The sequence below is a fragment of the Syzygium oleosum genome, unplaced genomic scaffold (assembly GCF_021117445.2).
Source record: "Syzygium oleosum isolate NSW1041296 unplaced genomic scaffold, Sole_v2.1 Sole_v2.04, whole genome shotgun sequence".
Lineage (NCBI taxonomy): Eukaryota > Viridiplantae > Streptophyta > Magnoliopsida > Myrtales > Myrtaceae > Syzygium > Syzygium oleosum.
Window position 1 is genome coordinate 7,486,692 of NW_026607488.1, and position 17,066 is coordinate 7,503,757.

The 17,066-nt window shown below is 39.6% G+C and overlaps 1 protein-coding gene across 2 annotated transcripts; it reads left to right on the forward strand.

Annotated features, from left to right (window-relative positions):
* Positions 1–9,696: 9,696 nt before the first annotated feature.
* LOC115685289 (probable WRKY transcription factor 40) lies at positions 9,697–11,849 on the forward strand. Of its 2 annotated transcripts, XM_030610321.2 has the most exons (5): positions 9,697–9,888; positions 9,996–10,061; positions 10,209–10,478; positions 10,578–10,694; positions 11,240–11,849. In XM_030610321.2, the coding sequence occupies exons 1-5, from the start codon at positions 9,811–9,813 to the stop codon at positions 11,579–11,581; spliced, it is 873 nt and encodes a 290-aa protein (XP_030466181.1). In that variant the 5' UTR covers positions 9,697–9,810; the 3' UTR covers positions 11,582–11,849. The 2 variants fall into 2 exon arrangements, with proteins under 2 accessions (XP_030466181.1, XP_030466185.1); XM_030610325.2 differs by lacking the exon at positions 9,996–10,061.
* The last annotated feature ends 5,217 nt before the right edge of the window (positions 11,850–17,066 follow it).

A 17,066-nucleotide genomic window follows, 5' to 3' on the forward strand; every position in this document is an offset into this window, starting at 1 on the left:
TCCCACGATGTCATCCGACATCCCACGATGGGTCGATCAACACTTGGTTTTTGAACGTGGGACGATATGAGTTGGAACTGAAGTGGGATAGTCGTATCTCGTCGTAGACGTTAACCAAAAGGGCAAAAAGCAAGGGGAAATTACATAAGAAGAAGGGAAATGCAACGTATGGGACCGAAAACTCAATACGCTTTCGAAAATCTTCCAAAGGGTAATGAAGTCGGAGTACCCGTTAGGCGAAATCAGACAGCTATCAACAGGTTCATCGAGCGATCAAGCATTTGGTGTGGACTATGAGATTCTGAGATGTCGCCACGCCGGCCATCTTCCCTTACCCGGCGCATGTGGACGTGACGATTTGCGTACATACCCAAGAATTAGTCAAGCCAAACGAGGGCATAGATCTTATCCTCTATAGAAAAAAAGAGGTGGAACTTTCCCGGGTCAAGTCCCATTAGTCCATCGTTATCCCTTAGGTAAGAATTTCTCAAATTTAGTAATTGACGATTCGCACGAACATGCGGAGAAATTTTTCACGACGTTGAACGTATGGATTTTTCTAACTCCCCCTTCTTCGACAATTTCTGCAACTTCTCGATAACATCGACATGTGCGCACGGCTCCCACACGCCGTGATCAAAATTACACGAACACGCACGGCTCCATATAGTTCGGGAAATTCAAAGATGAGGCGACTGTTCCTTCGTCTCGTTTCTGGATATTTTTCTTTCGGAGATACTTCTTTCTCTTTTGTTGACCTCGTCCTCTTGTGATTGTTTACGCGAAAAATTATCTGGCCAATTTTGATCGGAAATTGCTGACGTGGACGCCGGTCGTTTTAATGTGGCACGACGACGTTAACAATTTTTTAATATTTTTTCGAATTTCTATTAATTTTTTATTCTTTTCTTTTATTTTGGTGATGGACGCGCCACCCTTAGCTCCGGGCAAGGGGGTCGCAGCCCTCACTAGCCACAGGCAAGGCCTGGATTTGGGCAAGGCTCGACGCCTTCGCCTGTGGCCGGCGAGGGCGCGACGCCCTTGCCCTGACCAGGCTTGTGGCAGATAATGATTGCCGGCCAGAGGTGTAAAAAAAAAAAAGAAACGAAAATAAATAAAGGAAAAAAAAAGAAAAAAATTAATAAAAAATTTAAAATTATTAAAATATTATTAAAAATTATCTATGTCAGCGCCGATTGTGCGTTGGCTGTGCCACGTAGGACAACTGGTATCCACATCAGTGATTTACAGCCAAAATTGGCTAGATGGATTCAATTGGTAAAAAGCGAAAATGTTTAGGACTCAATTGACACAATTACAATGTTTTTTTTTTGTTTTTTGTTTATAACCCAGGAACCCCCGCACGGCCGACAGCCGGAGGGGTAAACCTGGAGTGACGCTAGCGCAGGACCCACCACTACGGCGCCACACTTAAGAATCCCTAACGACTAGGCTGGGGTTCGAACTCCGATCCCTTCGTGGGAGGACAAGAGCGCAAGCCAACGCAGCCGCTGCGGGCGGTGGTTACAATGTTTATTATTGAATTTGCAAAAGTATAATAGGTTTAGAACTTTCTAAATAATTTTCCCATCGTTCAAGAAACACGGTTGGTATCGTACTGTAAACGACAACGTTGGCACCGTGTTTCAAGTAGACTAGCCCTTTCGAAAAGGGGGACCATCTCATTTCCACCATGGAATCTTCTTGTTGCCCTCAACATCCCCACACGGATTCTTGACCCCTTTTCCTGAAAATTTAACATATAATTCTTGACTCGAGAGATCAAGACTTGGCGACGGCTCTGCTGCCCCCGTGCATTGGCCCCCACCCCGCAACCAATCACACGACACGAGCCACGCTCGGAAGTCAAGGAAGATATATGACTGAACGTACGGCAGGAGAAGAAAAATGGCAAAAGCAGAGTAGGTAGAAGACGTTGATGCAGCGTCCGATGCGTCACCGCCGTGATGCATGCGGCCCAGCCAGCTGCTGTCATTTTGCCCTAGTTTTCCACAGAAAGACGAGCACGTGTGGAGTCCACACGGCCACCACGGACAAATGGCCCGGAAGTTCTTGGATCGACCTGGTGGGAATTCATCGGGTCCTTCAGATCAAATCAACTTTAGTCCTGTCTAAACTGCAGATCATTTAGCGGTATCCCGGCAGTCATCGGTCAATTCTTTTCGTGACGGTGGATCCTAACTGGGTTCCGTTTCTTCTTTTGCCCGTTATTATGATCCGCTGCAAAAGTTTGAAAAAGAACATGCACAAAACGTTGGAGGGCTGAAGAAGAATGACGGTAATTTGAGGGCTGCCTGCGATGCGTTCTCGTTCGCATGCGCGGATGAGAGGCGGTTTCACACCTAAAGAGTACCGCCAAATTTGTTCGGTTAATCCAATGGTTCATGCGAATAGAATCGCGACGAAACAAAGAAAAAAAGTTTGGTGTACTCGTGTTTCACGAAAAAAAAAATCTTATTTTTTTCGTGGGGTTATCCTATAATAGGTACTGGGGTGTCGTAATGCGCAAAATCGTGTTACACGTTACGAGGCCACTTTGATAAGCGCGAGTGGTCATGATCCAAAGCGAAGGACGAGATTCTCGTAGCTAGAGAAGACGCGGAGATGCGCTGTGCGATGACGTCATCCCTGCTGACGTATGATGATGATGGGCCTCCCCCCGGGTCCCACGATGTCGCATGGCGTGGACCCCCTGATCCCACGGGCGGTTGGTCTCCACCCGACCTGGGTTTTGTGAACGTGGATGATGAGTTGGGAGCGACGTGGGATGTACATACCTCATCAAAGATGTCGTGAAAGGAAATTAAAAGGAAAATTACATAAAAGCCTTTTTTATATTTCCCAATTTTAGCATTTACTCTTTACCTTTTGCAACTACAATTTTGCATTCTTGAGCGAACTATAGTGACTTAAAAGATTAAATTACCCACATCCAGAAAATTCCGATCACTCCGGCGCCATTCCCGTCACACGAACACCCCCCCCACTGCCGCCACTCTCTCCTCTACTTGTGTGCGTGTTTTCAAGCGTCTGCGGCGCACGAGCTTGGACAAATGTGATGAAGTTGTTGTGGTCGTCGACGAACTTAGATCGAAGTCGCCATAGTTGTGACCTTAAATTTGAGGCCGTAGGCCACCATGGACGACCTATTGAGTTTGAGGTTGTCCATGGCTACCATGACTTGATATGAGATCGTGAGAGCTTGGCCGCCTCAATCTAGGTTGTAGACGCCACGATACTCTTGATCTAAGATCATTGTGGCCTTCCTCAGCCTCAGTGAGAGCCGGGGGCGAGGTGATATCAAAGTGGACGAGCAGTGCAGTGACTACGGCTGAGCTAGAATTTTGGATAGTGAATTTGGGAATTCGTGTGGCTAGGCATAGAAAAGGGTATGGCAAGGGTAATTTTGGGAAGAAAGTGGCAATTTAGTAGATAAACTCGCATGGTTCTTCATTTTGAAATACAATCCGGCGCCTAAATGAAAAAAAAAAAGGAAAAGAAAGAAAGCGGGAACGTGCGTACACTAGGTATTGAAAATAGAGGATGCAAAGTGATCTTGGTGGAAAACTCAACATGTTTTTAAATCGGGGTACTTATCGGGAAAAATCAAACAACTATCAATGGGTTGATTGAGCGATTCAATATTTGATGAGAAAACAGCAGATTCCGTTGTTCCCCAAGACTACAAGTAATCCAGAAGTCTACACCGGTCAATTTGTGAGCTAAACATTATTCAATGCACGCGAACGTGACGATTTGTGTACATCCCTAACAATTGACAAAGCCAGATGATTTCGAGAACTGGTATTACATTACAAGCAAAAAGGCATACAAATCTTATCCTCAATACAAAAGGCAGATTGTCTTGGTCAATTCCGTCGATCCTTATCCTCTAGGTCTTTACCTTCCCCAAATTCAGTCATTGATAATTCGAACGAACTTGCAGAGAAACTTTTGCGATGTTGAGTGCTTATAAAAGTTCTCCGACTGCTTCCCCCTTACAATTCCAACTTCTCGATAACATCGACATGTGTACACGCTTCGCCCGCGCCATGATCACATAATTACAATATGCGTACGACTCTTATGGTACGGGAAAGTTGAGACGGAAACTACAGTTCCTTTTGTCTCGTTTTTGGATATTTTCTTTCCTTTCTTTTGTTGACCAAGGACGTTTTGTATTGTTTTGTGAATGAACGATGGCGCCTTAACTTTACAACATTTCAATACTTAATTAGCTATTTCGAGGATAAGGAAAAAAGAACCCCCATTCCTTTTAAAAGCGCTAACTTTGGCTCGGGCCATGCAAACTTTCCCTTTGTCCCATGAAAAACACCGATTTTTGCTCGGGTCCCAATGCTGGCCCAACATTTTTTTGTCTCGTAAAAAAGTAGAGAATTTAAGTCTGAACCCAAATTTGGCCTGTCACATTTCTGCCCGATGACACTGTTAAAGGTACGATGTGTCATTTCACATGTACCCTGGTGACTCACGGTTATTGTGATTAGAGCGGCAGCTGGAATCCGAATAGTTTCGAACCAAGCAAGTGGAGGATATGCGAGCATTCAAGTTTGGATTTTGGCAACAAGAATTGAAGTGGACTGAAAAAATGATTTACCTAGCTAGGGCAAACAGAACGAGTGGTTTGTCGCATCCGAGCATGTTTGCAAACTGAGAAAAGCGGAACCTTGAACTCTCGATCGGCAGCGTCCAAAAACAAGGGAAGCTCTCGGACTGTGTGCGATCCTTCCACTTCCACACAAACCTGAGTCGCTGAGTGTATGTGGAATGACACGTCCAATCTTTAACGGCATCATTGGATATAAATTTGACGAGAGCCAGATTTGGGTACCGATTGAAATTTTGTTTTTTTATTAGACAAAAACAAGTTCGGGATAAAATTAGAATCCGAGCTAAAGTTGGTCATTTTTTATGAAAAAAAAGTTTAGCTCCGTATCAGAACTCGTGTTAAAGTTGGCGCTTTTTTATGAGAGCGAAAATTATTTTTGCCATAATAAAGACCCGAGCTATCGATGCTTTTTAAAAAAATCAGGAAAAAAACGATTATTTATTTCGAGGAGACATGCTTATTTTAGTTATAGAATTGGTTTGAACGAGTGTTCATATGAGGATGGATAAAACCGAACATAAAAAATCTCGAATTAAATATATGTATGCGCAAAGGATACGCATGATCTCTTAAAGTCAAGGTCGAGGTCAGTCAACTTCAGAAATTTGTAAGAAATCCTGGCCTTGCCGGCAGGTTTGTTCTCATTCTCACGGACACCTACTTGCCTTGAAAGGTCTCTCATTCCACCATCACGAGTCTCGGACTTGACTCGTTTTATCATATGCATCCACACGCTAGCCGCTTCCACTCGTGCCCTCATGTCCGGAATTTTCACACACACGCATTATGATAATTAAGGAGCGTGATCGTAATTAGCCGGCTATTTGAAAGGGAACTAGCACAATAGTACACCGTCATGGTCCGTTACTTAAATTTAAGGAGCGTGATCCTAATTAGCCGGCTATTTGAAAGGGAACTAGCACAATAGTACACCGTCATGGTCCCTTACTTAAATTTAAGCTCCCCGGTCATAGAAATTGAACACATAATCATAAATTCCCGAGTAGAAAGTATACGGATGCGCCGGGAAAATTACCAAAAAATTCATAAATCTATTATACTTGTGCCAATTCAGTCCTAAACTTTTCAATTGTGCCAATTGAGTCATAAACCATTTGACAATTTGCCAATCTAGTCATTTCGATTAATTTTGGCACGATCGACACTCATGTGGACAATTTTTTCAATTTAAAGAAAATAAAAAAATTTAAATATTTTTATTTTTTTATTCTATTCTTTCTTTATTTTTTCTTTTTCCTTGTTCCTTTGTCGGTCGCTAGGCCTCGGCAATGGCCGACAACAGCCACAAGGGAGGATCGACGAGGTGGAGGCTCGAGCTCGCCCGAGGCTAGCGAGGCTCCACTTTGCCCGATCTCGGCAACCTTGAGCCTCACTAGCCTTGTAGATCTTGGTGAGCTCAAGCCTCGCTCGAAGCCGACGAGGTCAGCCCTTGCTTGTGGCCAATCTACGGCCATTGCCGAGGCTCTACGATCGGCGAAGGAAGAAGAAAAAAGAAAAAGAAAGAAAACAAAATAAAAATATTAAAAAAATTCAATTTTTTTAAATTGTGAAATTGTCTACACCAGCGTCGGCTTTGCCACGTGGACAGTTGGCATCCATATTAGCAATTTTCGGCCAAAATTGGTAAATTATTAAAATGTTTATGACTCAATTGGCACAATTAAAATGTTTAGAACTCAAATTGGCACAAGTGCAATAAGTTTAAGACTTTTTTGATGATTTCCCCGGGATGCCCCTTACTTGGGTTGATTCTATAGTAGGTGTTTAATTAGGTTTTCGTGTTCTTAGTTTCATAAATTTCCACGGGAATAACTATTGCGGTTGTGGTTGCTCAAGCTAACTGCTTGAGCAAATGGTATTGAGGAACAGTCTATGATGTTTCCAGTGAAAAAGGTGGCAAATTCAAAATGCAAGTTGCATTTCGAGCATCTTTCCCCATATTTCGTTGTTACAAGGATATGCCAACCAAGAGTTTAAGCTGTTATGTTATGTGGAGAGATGACATGTACCTGAGTTTCCAATGAAATTCCATGTATAAGCAATGAATACGAGAGTCTTGATATCTCCGTTTTGTGTACGAATCGGATAATTGAAAGATTGAGGTGAGATTGTTGAAGGGGAATAGGATCGGATAAGGATCCACACACGCGATGCAACATTAGTATAAACTTAAAAACTGTAGAATAAAAAATTGAGCGAAGGTTATAGTACGAAGTCGGGGGATTTCTATCATAACACTTAAACTTGTTATGTAGGGATTATAGAGTCCGGCATGCACAAGTTAACTGAAAATACTACATTAAAAGAGAAGAAGAAGTCGTATCTTGAATAAAAAAGAGGCGCTGTCGTCAAGATTAACTGGTATGTTTGGACAAATGGTCTCAATTCTCTTGTGTTTCAAAGGAATATGATGAAGATCTCGAGATAATTTAGGAAGCAACACAGCATCTTAAGGAACACTTGCATATCCTGACAAGTTGATAACTGAGAACGTTTTCTCTGCCCTTCATGTGCTCGGTGGAGAAAGAAAAGCAAGCCATCTCTTATTCTTCATCAATGTTTCTAATGGAAAATTACCTAATAATGCCTAAATCTATTGTACAAATGCCAATTTAGTCACGAGCTTTTTAATTTTGCCAATTTTTTTCTTATCATTTGCTCGAAATTTCGGTATAGTACTTCCTGTCAATTTTTGTCGGATATAGCCTACGTGGCCATGTGATCGTGGCCATTCTACATGGCATACCACTATATTAGCGATTTTCGGGGAAAATTGACTTGTTATTGGAATTTCGTGCAAATATTTAGGTTTTAATTTGCAATATTGGAAAGCTTATGACTTAATTGGCATTTGTATAATAGGTTTAAGACTGATTGGACAATTCCTCCATCTGCCTTTATGCCTATGTTGTCTTTTGCTTGGTTATTGCATGTTGAGACAATTAGTGAGGCTGGTGCCTAGCCTTAGGTAAGATAGTTTCTTTAAGAGATAATGACGCAAACAGTCTTTGAACTTTTAATTTATTTAACATGCTCTATGGACTTTTGGTACATGTTCAATATAATCCACGAACTATATGAAAATGTTCAATGTAGTCCTTGAACTTGAACTAATGGAAAGACTACATTGGAGATTTTCATATAATTTGGGGACTAAATTGAACTTATACTAAAAGTTCATGGACAACATTGGACAAATGAAAAATTCAAGTACCACATTGCACATTGGGCTAAAATTCAGGGACTGTTTATGTCATTTTCCCTTTCCTTAACCACAAGACATCGGCCATTTAATCAGCTTTTCGCCCCTCTACCACTCCTACTTCGGTCCTCTAAGATTCCATGAAATAGAAAAAAAAAAAAAGAAGCAAAATCTTAATCCTTATCGGATTGACCAAGAGGAATTAAACAATATATACTTCGGTGGTTCTTACCCACATGAGCAAAAAAAAATAATTATCCTAGATATAAGATTATTTTGATGAGCAACCACGTGGTAGAGACTAGAAGGTCCATTTGGCATTGACTGATACATGAAATTTTCCACAATAGTTTTTTTTTTGGTAACCCAGGGAACCCCCGCACGGCCGACAGCCGGGAGGTAAACCCTAGCCACCACACACGTGCACCGGTTAAGTCACCCTGCGGCGCCCGGGATTTGAACACTCAACCTTTTGCGAGAGGAAGAGTGCCCTTTCCAGCAGCGCCACCCAGGCGGGTGGTTGAAATTTTCCACAATAGTTCATCCCACTTTCCTCTTATTAATAATAGCTTTGTAGAGCACTTTTTCCTACTCCTTTTCCCACCACGAAATGCCACTTGACATTTGGAAACATTTGCAATAGGCTCAAAATACAAAGTGCTAGTAGCTTTCACCCGTTTTGATTACCACTATGGTGCAATCGAAGCTAAGTGGTCCAAGACCCGAAAAAGTCAAGACAATTCTCAGAAATTCTTATACAATCCACTTCATATCGAGATGTAACAAGTCTGAGAAAGTTGTTTAATTGAAAAGTGGATTAGTTTTGTTTAATCTGAAGCTAATAGTCCCAAGTCATAGATTGCTTGTTCCTTAAGAAATGAATTAAAGGGTAAGTATGATTAGCACGGTGACATGTAATTGATCAATTTTTAATCGACTTCTAGAATACCGGCACGGTCGTATGTCAATTGAAGCGGAGGGCTTCACACATCTAAGGTATTGTTAAGCACAATCCGAACATGGTAAAGATCGTCTTTGCGAAACATGTGAAAATTCATCCTATTTTATATTGATCTATAGACGCAACAACTCGTATTGATTTTTTTTTTAAAATAATAACCAGAGGAGAAAAGAAAAGAAAATGAAGAAGAAGACGCGAACATGTAAAGCACCATATCCAAAGAGACAAACCAAAAGACAAAGAAAAAAGAAAAGCCGATCATATTTAAACGCTATTTCGTGGACATGACCATATGATAGTTAACTATAGTCAATTTCATTTCGTCAAGAATTAGAATCAAACTCTGCCGCCTGACAAGCATACAGGAACTGCTTTCCAGCGGTAGACACATGCACAACACTTAAAAAAACGTCCAAGTTCATTCAAATTTATATAAAACTACAATAAACCGGTGGCGTTTTAGTATTGAGATAACCTTAAGCTGTAATCCTTATCGTTTCGCGTTTCTTAATGAAGTTTGATAGCTTAGCTTGTTCCCAGCTGAAGAAGCAAGGAAGGTTACAAAGACTTAGTAGCTCGACTTCGATGAAGTCAACGAAAATAAACAAAAAAGTTTTGCTGCTCTGGGCTCTAATTTCTGATCTCGTCCCTTCATTTTTTTCTTTCTTTCTTTTGCTGTCTTGTCGTATAAAATATGCAGTCCTCATGAGTACAACTTCGCATGACGAATGAGGCATGACGTCAGAGGTGGTTTCTTTATCCTGTGATGCTTCGCAGTAACTTACCTTGTCAAAACAAACTTAGTCCTTGATTTTCTACGGCCACTTGGAGGTCTATTTATACCCACCCTTCCACGGCTCTTTTCCCATTCATTTAGCCATTTTAACATTCAAACTTCTCGGTCCTTGTTATCTCTTTTCTCCCCCCTTCAGAGAGACCAATTAAAATCCAGATTCTCATTAGCGAAGTTCCTCCATGGACGCAGCAAGGGTTGACACTTCTCTTGACCTTAGGATCAATTCTTTCCAGAATTGCCAGAGCAATGGCATCATGGTGAGTGCAGCATTATGCAAGGACTAGACTGTGTGTTTTCCCTTTTTTCTGTTTACGGGGTCGGAGTTGCTAAGTTTACAATGGTTTTCATTGATGCATATATCTAGGATTTGAGAAGAGATAGAGGCGGAGTTGCTGAAAAATCGCGAGAAGTAGGAACACTCCAACAAGAAGTAATTTCTTTTTATGCATATATATGCTTTTTACGTCGTCGGCACGATGAATATTTCCACTTGAACTGGACTTTTTTCTGGGTCTACCTTCGAAATGAGCTTCTTCTAGTTAGTGCTTATGATGGGTTATATCAAATTTATGGATAGGTTGGTGTATCTGTGGAAGAGTTCAGAAGGATGAGCTCGGAGAACAAGAAGTTGACAGAAACACTAAATGTCGTTTTGCTCGGTTACAACGCCTTGCAAAGCCAGATGATCAATTTGGCGAAGGAAATTTCCGTGAACGAAGTCATGGAATCAAGGAAGAGAAAGTTTGAGGACTATAATGACCTGGAATTGTGGAAGAGGCCTACTGAGAGCGTGAAATCGAAGACCTCTGTAGCTTATGTCCAAGTCGACGCATCCGATACTAGCCTTGTAAGTTTCGAAGAATCCAACCTCAAGTGAAAAATATGCAGTAACCTTTAATTAATTAAGCACTAAGTATGACCTTCTCTTTTGGCTTTGGATTTCCAGGTAGTGAAGGATGGATACCAATGGAGGAAGTATGGTCAGAAAGTCACCAGAGACAATCCCTCTCCAAGGGCTTACTTTAAGTGCTCTTTCGCTCCAAGTTGCCCTGTTAAAAAGAAGGTAGTTACATGGAAATTTAAATGGTTGACTTGTTAACGGTGATGACAGTACGATCTCCACAGACATACAGAAAAGCTGTACACATGAAAATGTATGGTTATTACCTAAAAGCTAAAACAAGAGACTTTTACCCTACGTTTCACCCTAAAAAGGGCCTATTAACTTAACTTATGCTCCCATTAGGAGATTCCATGTTTCTCCTCAATTTCCTGGTCTTTAATGCATTGAAACCTCTTAATAATTCTGGTCATGAGATAAATGATCTGTAATAAACGCGGTAATTTGATTGAGAGGTGTTATAGAACGAGCACATAAAACCCGGTCAAGTTTTTTTGACTGAAAGCACAAATGGTCAAAGACCCGAAACTCATCTTGAAGATACTCAAGGTGCCATCGCAAACTATTCGACAAATTTCTTGCTTAATAATCTGAGTTTCGACTATCCATTGCATAATCATATGAATTAGGGAGTGATATCGCATGGCATGGCCGAAAAAATGAATCCAGTTCATTGCTTTATCTTACATACATGTTAATGTTCTCAGGTGCAAAGGAGCGTCGAAGATCCATCTCTCTTGGTTGCTACCTATGAAGGCGAGCACAATCATCGATGCCCTTCTCAAGGTGCGAAACCTGCCACTGCCTCGCCTCCGATTTCACCGTCATCTGTGAAACCTTCCAATCACAACGCCATTCTCGATTTGGTCCGGTGTGGGTTTTCTAACCCGGAAAAGAAAGCTAAGCAAGAAACCGAAGTAGGGACGCCCCCGCAATTCCTGGTCCAGGAAATGATTTCATCCTTGACGAGAGATCCCAATTTCACAGCTTCGCTTGCCGAAGCCATATCAGGGGCGATGTTTGACCGGTCTCGTACACAGAGTTGGTGATGCCGGAGCATGATAGAATTAGGTCGAGCGTCTCAAGATGTGTTTATTCGGTTGCTTGTTAGATCAAAAGAGTGGAGAATTCAATTGCGAATTGCGAATCAGAGCATAGTCAAAAGCGATGCACAGAACAGCTATAGAGACCTTTCCCCGACCATGACTAGATTGTATGTATGTTTGGAATAAGTATATGCTTTGGTGCATGAACCACAACGAGGTTTAGTACGTCTGGAACTCTTAAATAAGAACATGTATGCGCATTTACATGTAATATATATAGAGCACGTTATGTATGCAATGTGCAGTGTGAAAAAACAACAGCAATTGGTCATTTATATATAAGTATGCTGTGTAGTGTTAGGGGTTTAAAAATACATAAGGCACCTGCGAATCGCACATTCTTGTCTTTCAGCCCACGCATGCTACAGCAAGCAGCCCAATTTAGTTGACCAAACGAAAGGGAGACCCGCCGTCGACAAAGTCAAGTCATCTACACCATTGTGGTTTTGTTTTATACAAGGGTCCAATAGTAGGGCATGTTAAATGGAAAAAAAAAATGTTTCTCGAGAGTTTATTGCTTTCAAGTTTCGACATGGGTGAAAGCCTCCTAATGATAATATAATGTGGATTTGTTTTAGTGAAAAAGAACCGGCCCTTTTACTTCTGGGCTACCCCCTCTTGTCATGTCAAAGATAACTCGTAAGTGTAGGGAGAGAAAGAGAATCGAGCATTTTGTATGTCTTTATAAGGAACCGATCCCAATTCGATTCAATCAATTCATGTTTGGTCGACTACTTCCAATTAACATCTATTCGGTTCGATTCTTCACTATTGAGAAATGATATCAAATTAGATCATTTAATATATGGCCCAGTCCGCTAAATCGGCCGACTGAATTCTATTCTTAAAAGCAGTAAAAGGATCAGGTAGAGAGAGCCCATCATTTCCAATTTTCTTCTTGACGATTCCTAGCCCAATCGGGGAGATTCCGTGCTTCGATTGATCAACTTATTGTCATTTGAAATGTTGCTTTCGACCAACATTGACTCCGTGCAAACTTTAAACAAAGACTTTCTTCCTCTCCGTGACGTACGGCCGCCATTTAACTTTAGACCAACCACGTACCAAAACTCAAATAAGAAACGTTCGTGTAATCTCATGCTGTCGCACTCCCATCTTGGTGGGGCTGTTCTTGTTTTGTTGTAGCCTAGGAAAGTTCTCCCCACCCATCACCTGACCAGAGTATACTTTGGTCCTGTTTGGGGATATTATTTTATGCTCTTGAGTCTTGAACTGTCTCATCCCCTATTCTCTCTCTCATACCTGTCAATCTTGGCTTCAAACTCCCTCTTGATGTTTACATCATTGTGGTTTGGTACAAATGAGCCAGATTAAGAAAGAGTTATCCTTGACCACACTGGAGGGTGTATGTATATTGACTGCTACTAGAACTTATGGTGGATATATAGTCAAAACTGGTAGATAATCTAATTTATGACTGAATTTGAACCACCAAGGTAGTTGATCCAGTGTTATATGGGCCGTCTGTTTTTTCTACAGAGTCACGAGTTAAATCCACGGCAAGAGCGAATCTCTTAACTGTTTCACGGAATTAGTAATTTGATAATATTTTCTTAAAAAGGATTAGCTGTATCGCTTATAGAAATTAGTCGATACAAAAAATATTTTAATTATCTACGATAATCTATATCTGAATTTTTTCGTTAATGATGCAAATATTTTTGATAATTACTTTTGTAAGTATGCAAGAGATAATTTCTAAGAATATATTTTTCAAATCGTGATTTTCCGAAACAAACATATAGCTTGTATTTTCGTCATTTCATTTGGTAACATCATAAGGAAATGCTGCTAATTAAGCCCCGGTCTCAGAATTTAGTGGTTCTTTTTTTTGTATAGCAACTTATAATTCTGAAAATTGGGTGAAATCTCTCAAGGAAATCCCAGTTTCAAGTCCATCTTTCACTCGTGTCGTTGTATCATACATTTATTGACCTTACAGTCACAGGTATTACAATATTATACATCAATAAAACAACAATGAAAATGAGTTTTGCGGTTAATTTGGAGGGATAATGATAATGCTACGTGACCTTCTCAAGTCCCATGTTAAATGGGATATACCTGTTGAGTGATATGTAAACTATCACCCATCCTAAAATGATTATCACTTTGTATGGTGAGGATTTAACCTACATGGGACATGCCAGGTGGTTAGATATGGTATTAGAGCAGTTCCACTCCACTAGATGTGTGGTTCGTGGACGAACTAAGCCAATTCCCAATTTGACAAGGACAGAGAGTGATCGCTGGGGCAAGACAATTTGGACAAAGATTGGGCTCTTAGTAGGGTTCTAGGATGGCAGAGATGGCAGGAATGGACCGAGCCATCCATTGAATCAGGGGAGAATCACTAGGTAATACGAACCAACATTGATGAGGATATCGGTTATTTAAATGAGGTGTTTGTCACATTTCCAGGTCCCACATCGAGTGAGAGAGGCCTTATTGAGTGCTATAATAAGCCAACATCCACCCTCGCATGGTCACCATGTTGTGTGATTACTCAGAATACTGTTTTTTTTATTGGCTTGGCCCACGTTAAACAGGCCGGGCCACTACGTGCTTAATTATTCACTTGCCATCAAGAGCTAGCTCTAAGTTTCAACTGCGTGAAAGAAACTTTAGAAAACAGGTGGAGTATGATCCAATTAATTTGGTAATTCATTTCTAAATGACTGTGGATAATGGCAGACACGAGTGACTATAGACTCATAATGATCCCAAACCAAAGTAAACGCAAGTCAACTTGACATGGATTCTCCAAGATGACTCACGTTTCGTTGCCATCCGAATCGTTCGTTCGTGAGCAGAATCAACTTTTGGTGGACCACGTTTTCCCGAGTCAGCAGTCGCCCGTTCTGGAAGACCACGATGTATTGTATTGCTGTTAGTCATCAAGGACCCTCTCTCTTTTTTTTTTTTTTTGATCGCATCAAAGACCCTCTCTTGAATGGAGCTATTTCTAGTCGCCTGGCACATGCGCCAAGAGTTTTTCAGAATTCACGTGTTTGACTCCCGTGACGAGAAGTTGATTTTTTGTCCTGTTGCGGGACCCCACAGGAACCTTGGAAAGACATATCCATTCAGACAGAAGGACAAGAGAAAGAAAGATGGTGTCGAACATGGTTGCATAGCGCAGAAACTATGGACTCTTTTTCTTTCCTTCTCGATCTAAATGTATGACTAAGCTGGACAAATTCCACTATTTCCTTTGCCCCCCAAAAAACCATGTTTTTTCCTGTGTGCTGTGCTGGGAGATTTCCAGAAGAATCGGTCAATATCAACAACCGTTGGTCAAAAAGAGTCCGTGAGAATTTAACTGGTAACTTATTAATAACTTACTGAAATTTTTATGAAACCATTAACTCTATTATACAGTCCACAGATTATCAGTTTTTCTTTTCTGCTTTCAGTAATTTTTATTTGGATTTTTTTTATCAATGCCTTAAATTTACCAGCTTTTATATGACTTGACCGATCTTTATTTGAATTACTTATCGACCTAATTTCCGATTAAATTATCATCTAGTTTTGGATTTTTTTGGGTTATCACCGCTCTTTTGACCAAGAGATAATTCTAGCTAGAAGATTGGGAGTGGTAACGAGTCAATCCTGAAGTTGCGCAGAAATCAAGAGGCAATTAGAAATTTTTGGGGAGGACGATCAAGATGCACAACGGAATGGTCGATTAAAGATAGATGAAGAATCACATAGATCTCTTTCTAAACATCAGCTACATAGACACATGTCTCTGAAGTTTTTTAACACTTCAAACAAGAATCATCCAACATCGATGAAGGAGTCCATAAAGTTTGGAAGGAGATCATTTGGATTAGATCTTTGTTTAGGCTTTGAACTTCTAATTCAAATTAGATTAGATTTTCCTAAGTTCAGTATTAGTCTTTGAAAATATAAGCTTTCTAGTCAAGTTTGTAAGCTTTTTACTTTCTTTAAGCCCCTTGTTGATTTCCATTGAGAAGTTTATTGTTGAGTCCCAATCATCAAGCAAGAAAGACATCCAAGAATGTAAGCCATCTATTCTTATGTTAAAAAAATCCCTTGCAATTTTCCCTACTATCTTCTAATTATTTGTTTACACATTATTCTAGTGTTTCAAATCACAAAGCCCTTCAAGCTTCAAGATATAATAGAATTCATTATATTTTGATATGAAGTCAGATTCGATACTTTAGTTCCTGACATTTATTTGATAAAAATTACTAACTCCTTTTATCTCTGACAAAAAAAAAATTCTATTTTCTTTTACAAATTTTTATTTACCTTTATTACCAGTGCCTTAAATTTACCATCTATTTTATAAAATTATTGATCTTTATTTGGGTGACTTATCGCTTTTCTTCAATTAAGTTACCGATTAATTTTGGGTTATCAATTCTTATTTGAGTTGCTTATCAACGTCTATTTTTTTTTTTTTACTAACTAGTTAGTTTCTATTGAATATTATTTTTATTTACCTTAATTACCAACTTTTCAAATGTACCAACTTTTTCGAGAAATTACCAACCTCAATTAGGGCAAGTGATTAACAATTTTTCTCCTATTAACTCACCACATAATATCGCGGCTACAAACTCCTTTTTGAGTCAGTTTTTTTATTTTATTTTATAAATAACCATGTCTCTTCTTTATGTCAAAGAAGCTTTCTTTTATCATTTACTAACTTATTAACCTTTCTTACCAATGGCTTAAATTTACGAACTTTTATATAAGATTATCAACCTTTATTTTTGTGACTTGCAAATTTCTCCTATTAAATTACCAACTAGTTTTGGGTTACAAACTCTCATTTGAGTTGCTTGTTAATAAGTTTGGAAAAGATTAAAAAAAGTTGGCAGATTAAAAAAATCAAATAAATCTCGGTATGTAATTTTAACGAGAGTTGGTAACCCAATTTTGCATGTAATTTAATGGCAAATAAACACTGCCAACTCTAAAGAAAAGTTGGTAAATTAAATAAAATTAGATGTTGGTAAAACCTCAATTAGGGCAAGTGATTAACAATTTTTCTCCTATTAACTCACCACATAATATCGCGGCTACAAACTCCTTTTTGAGTCAGTTTTTTTATTTTATTTTATAAATAACCATGTCTCTTCTTTATGTCAAAGAAGCTTTCTTTTATCATTTACTAACTTATTAACCTTTCTTACCAATGGCTTAAATTTACGAACTTTTATATAAGATTATCAACCTTTATTTTTGTGACTTGCAAATTTCTCCTATTAAATTACCAACTAGTTTTGGGTTACAAACTCTCATTTGAGTTGCTTGTTATAAGTTTGGAAAAGATTAAAAAAAGTTGGCAGATTAAAAAAATCAAATAAATCTCGGTATGTAATTTTAACGAGAGTTGGTAACCCAATTTTGCATGTAATTTAATGGC

Coding starts and splice junctions, on each gene's coding strand:
- LOC115685289 (XM_030610321.2), top strand. CDS start 9,811: ATGGACGCAGCAAGGGTTGACACTTCTCTTGACCTTAGGATCAATTCT. Junction 9,889..9,995: donor GCCAGAGCAATGGCATCATG/GTGAGTGCAGCA, acceptor GCATATATCTAG/GATTTGAGAAGAGATAGAGG. Junction 10,062..10,208: donor TAGGAACACTCCAACAAGAA/GTAATTTCTTTT, acceptor ATTTATGGATAG/GTTGGTGTATCTGTGGAAGA.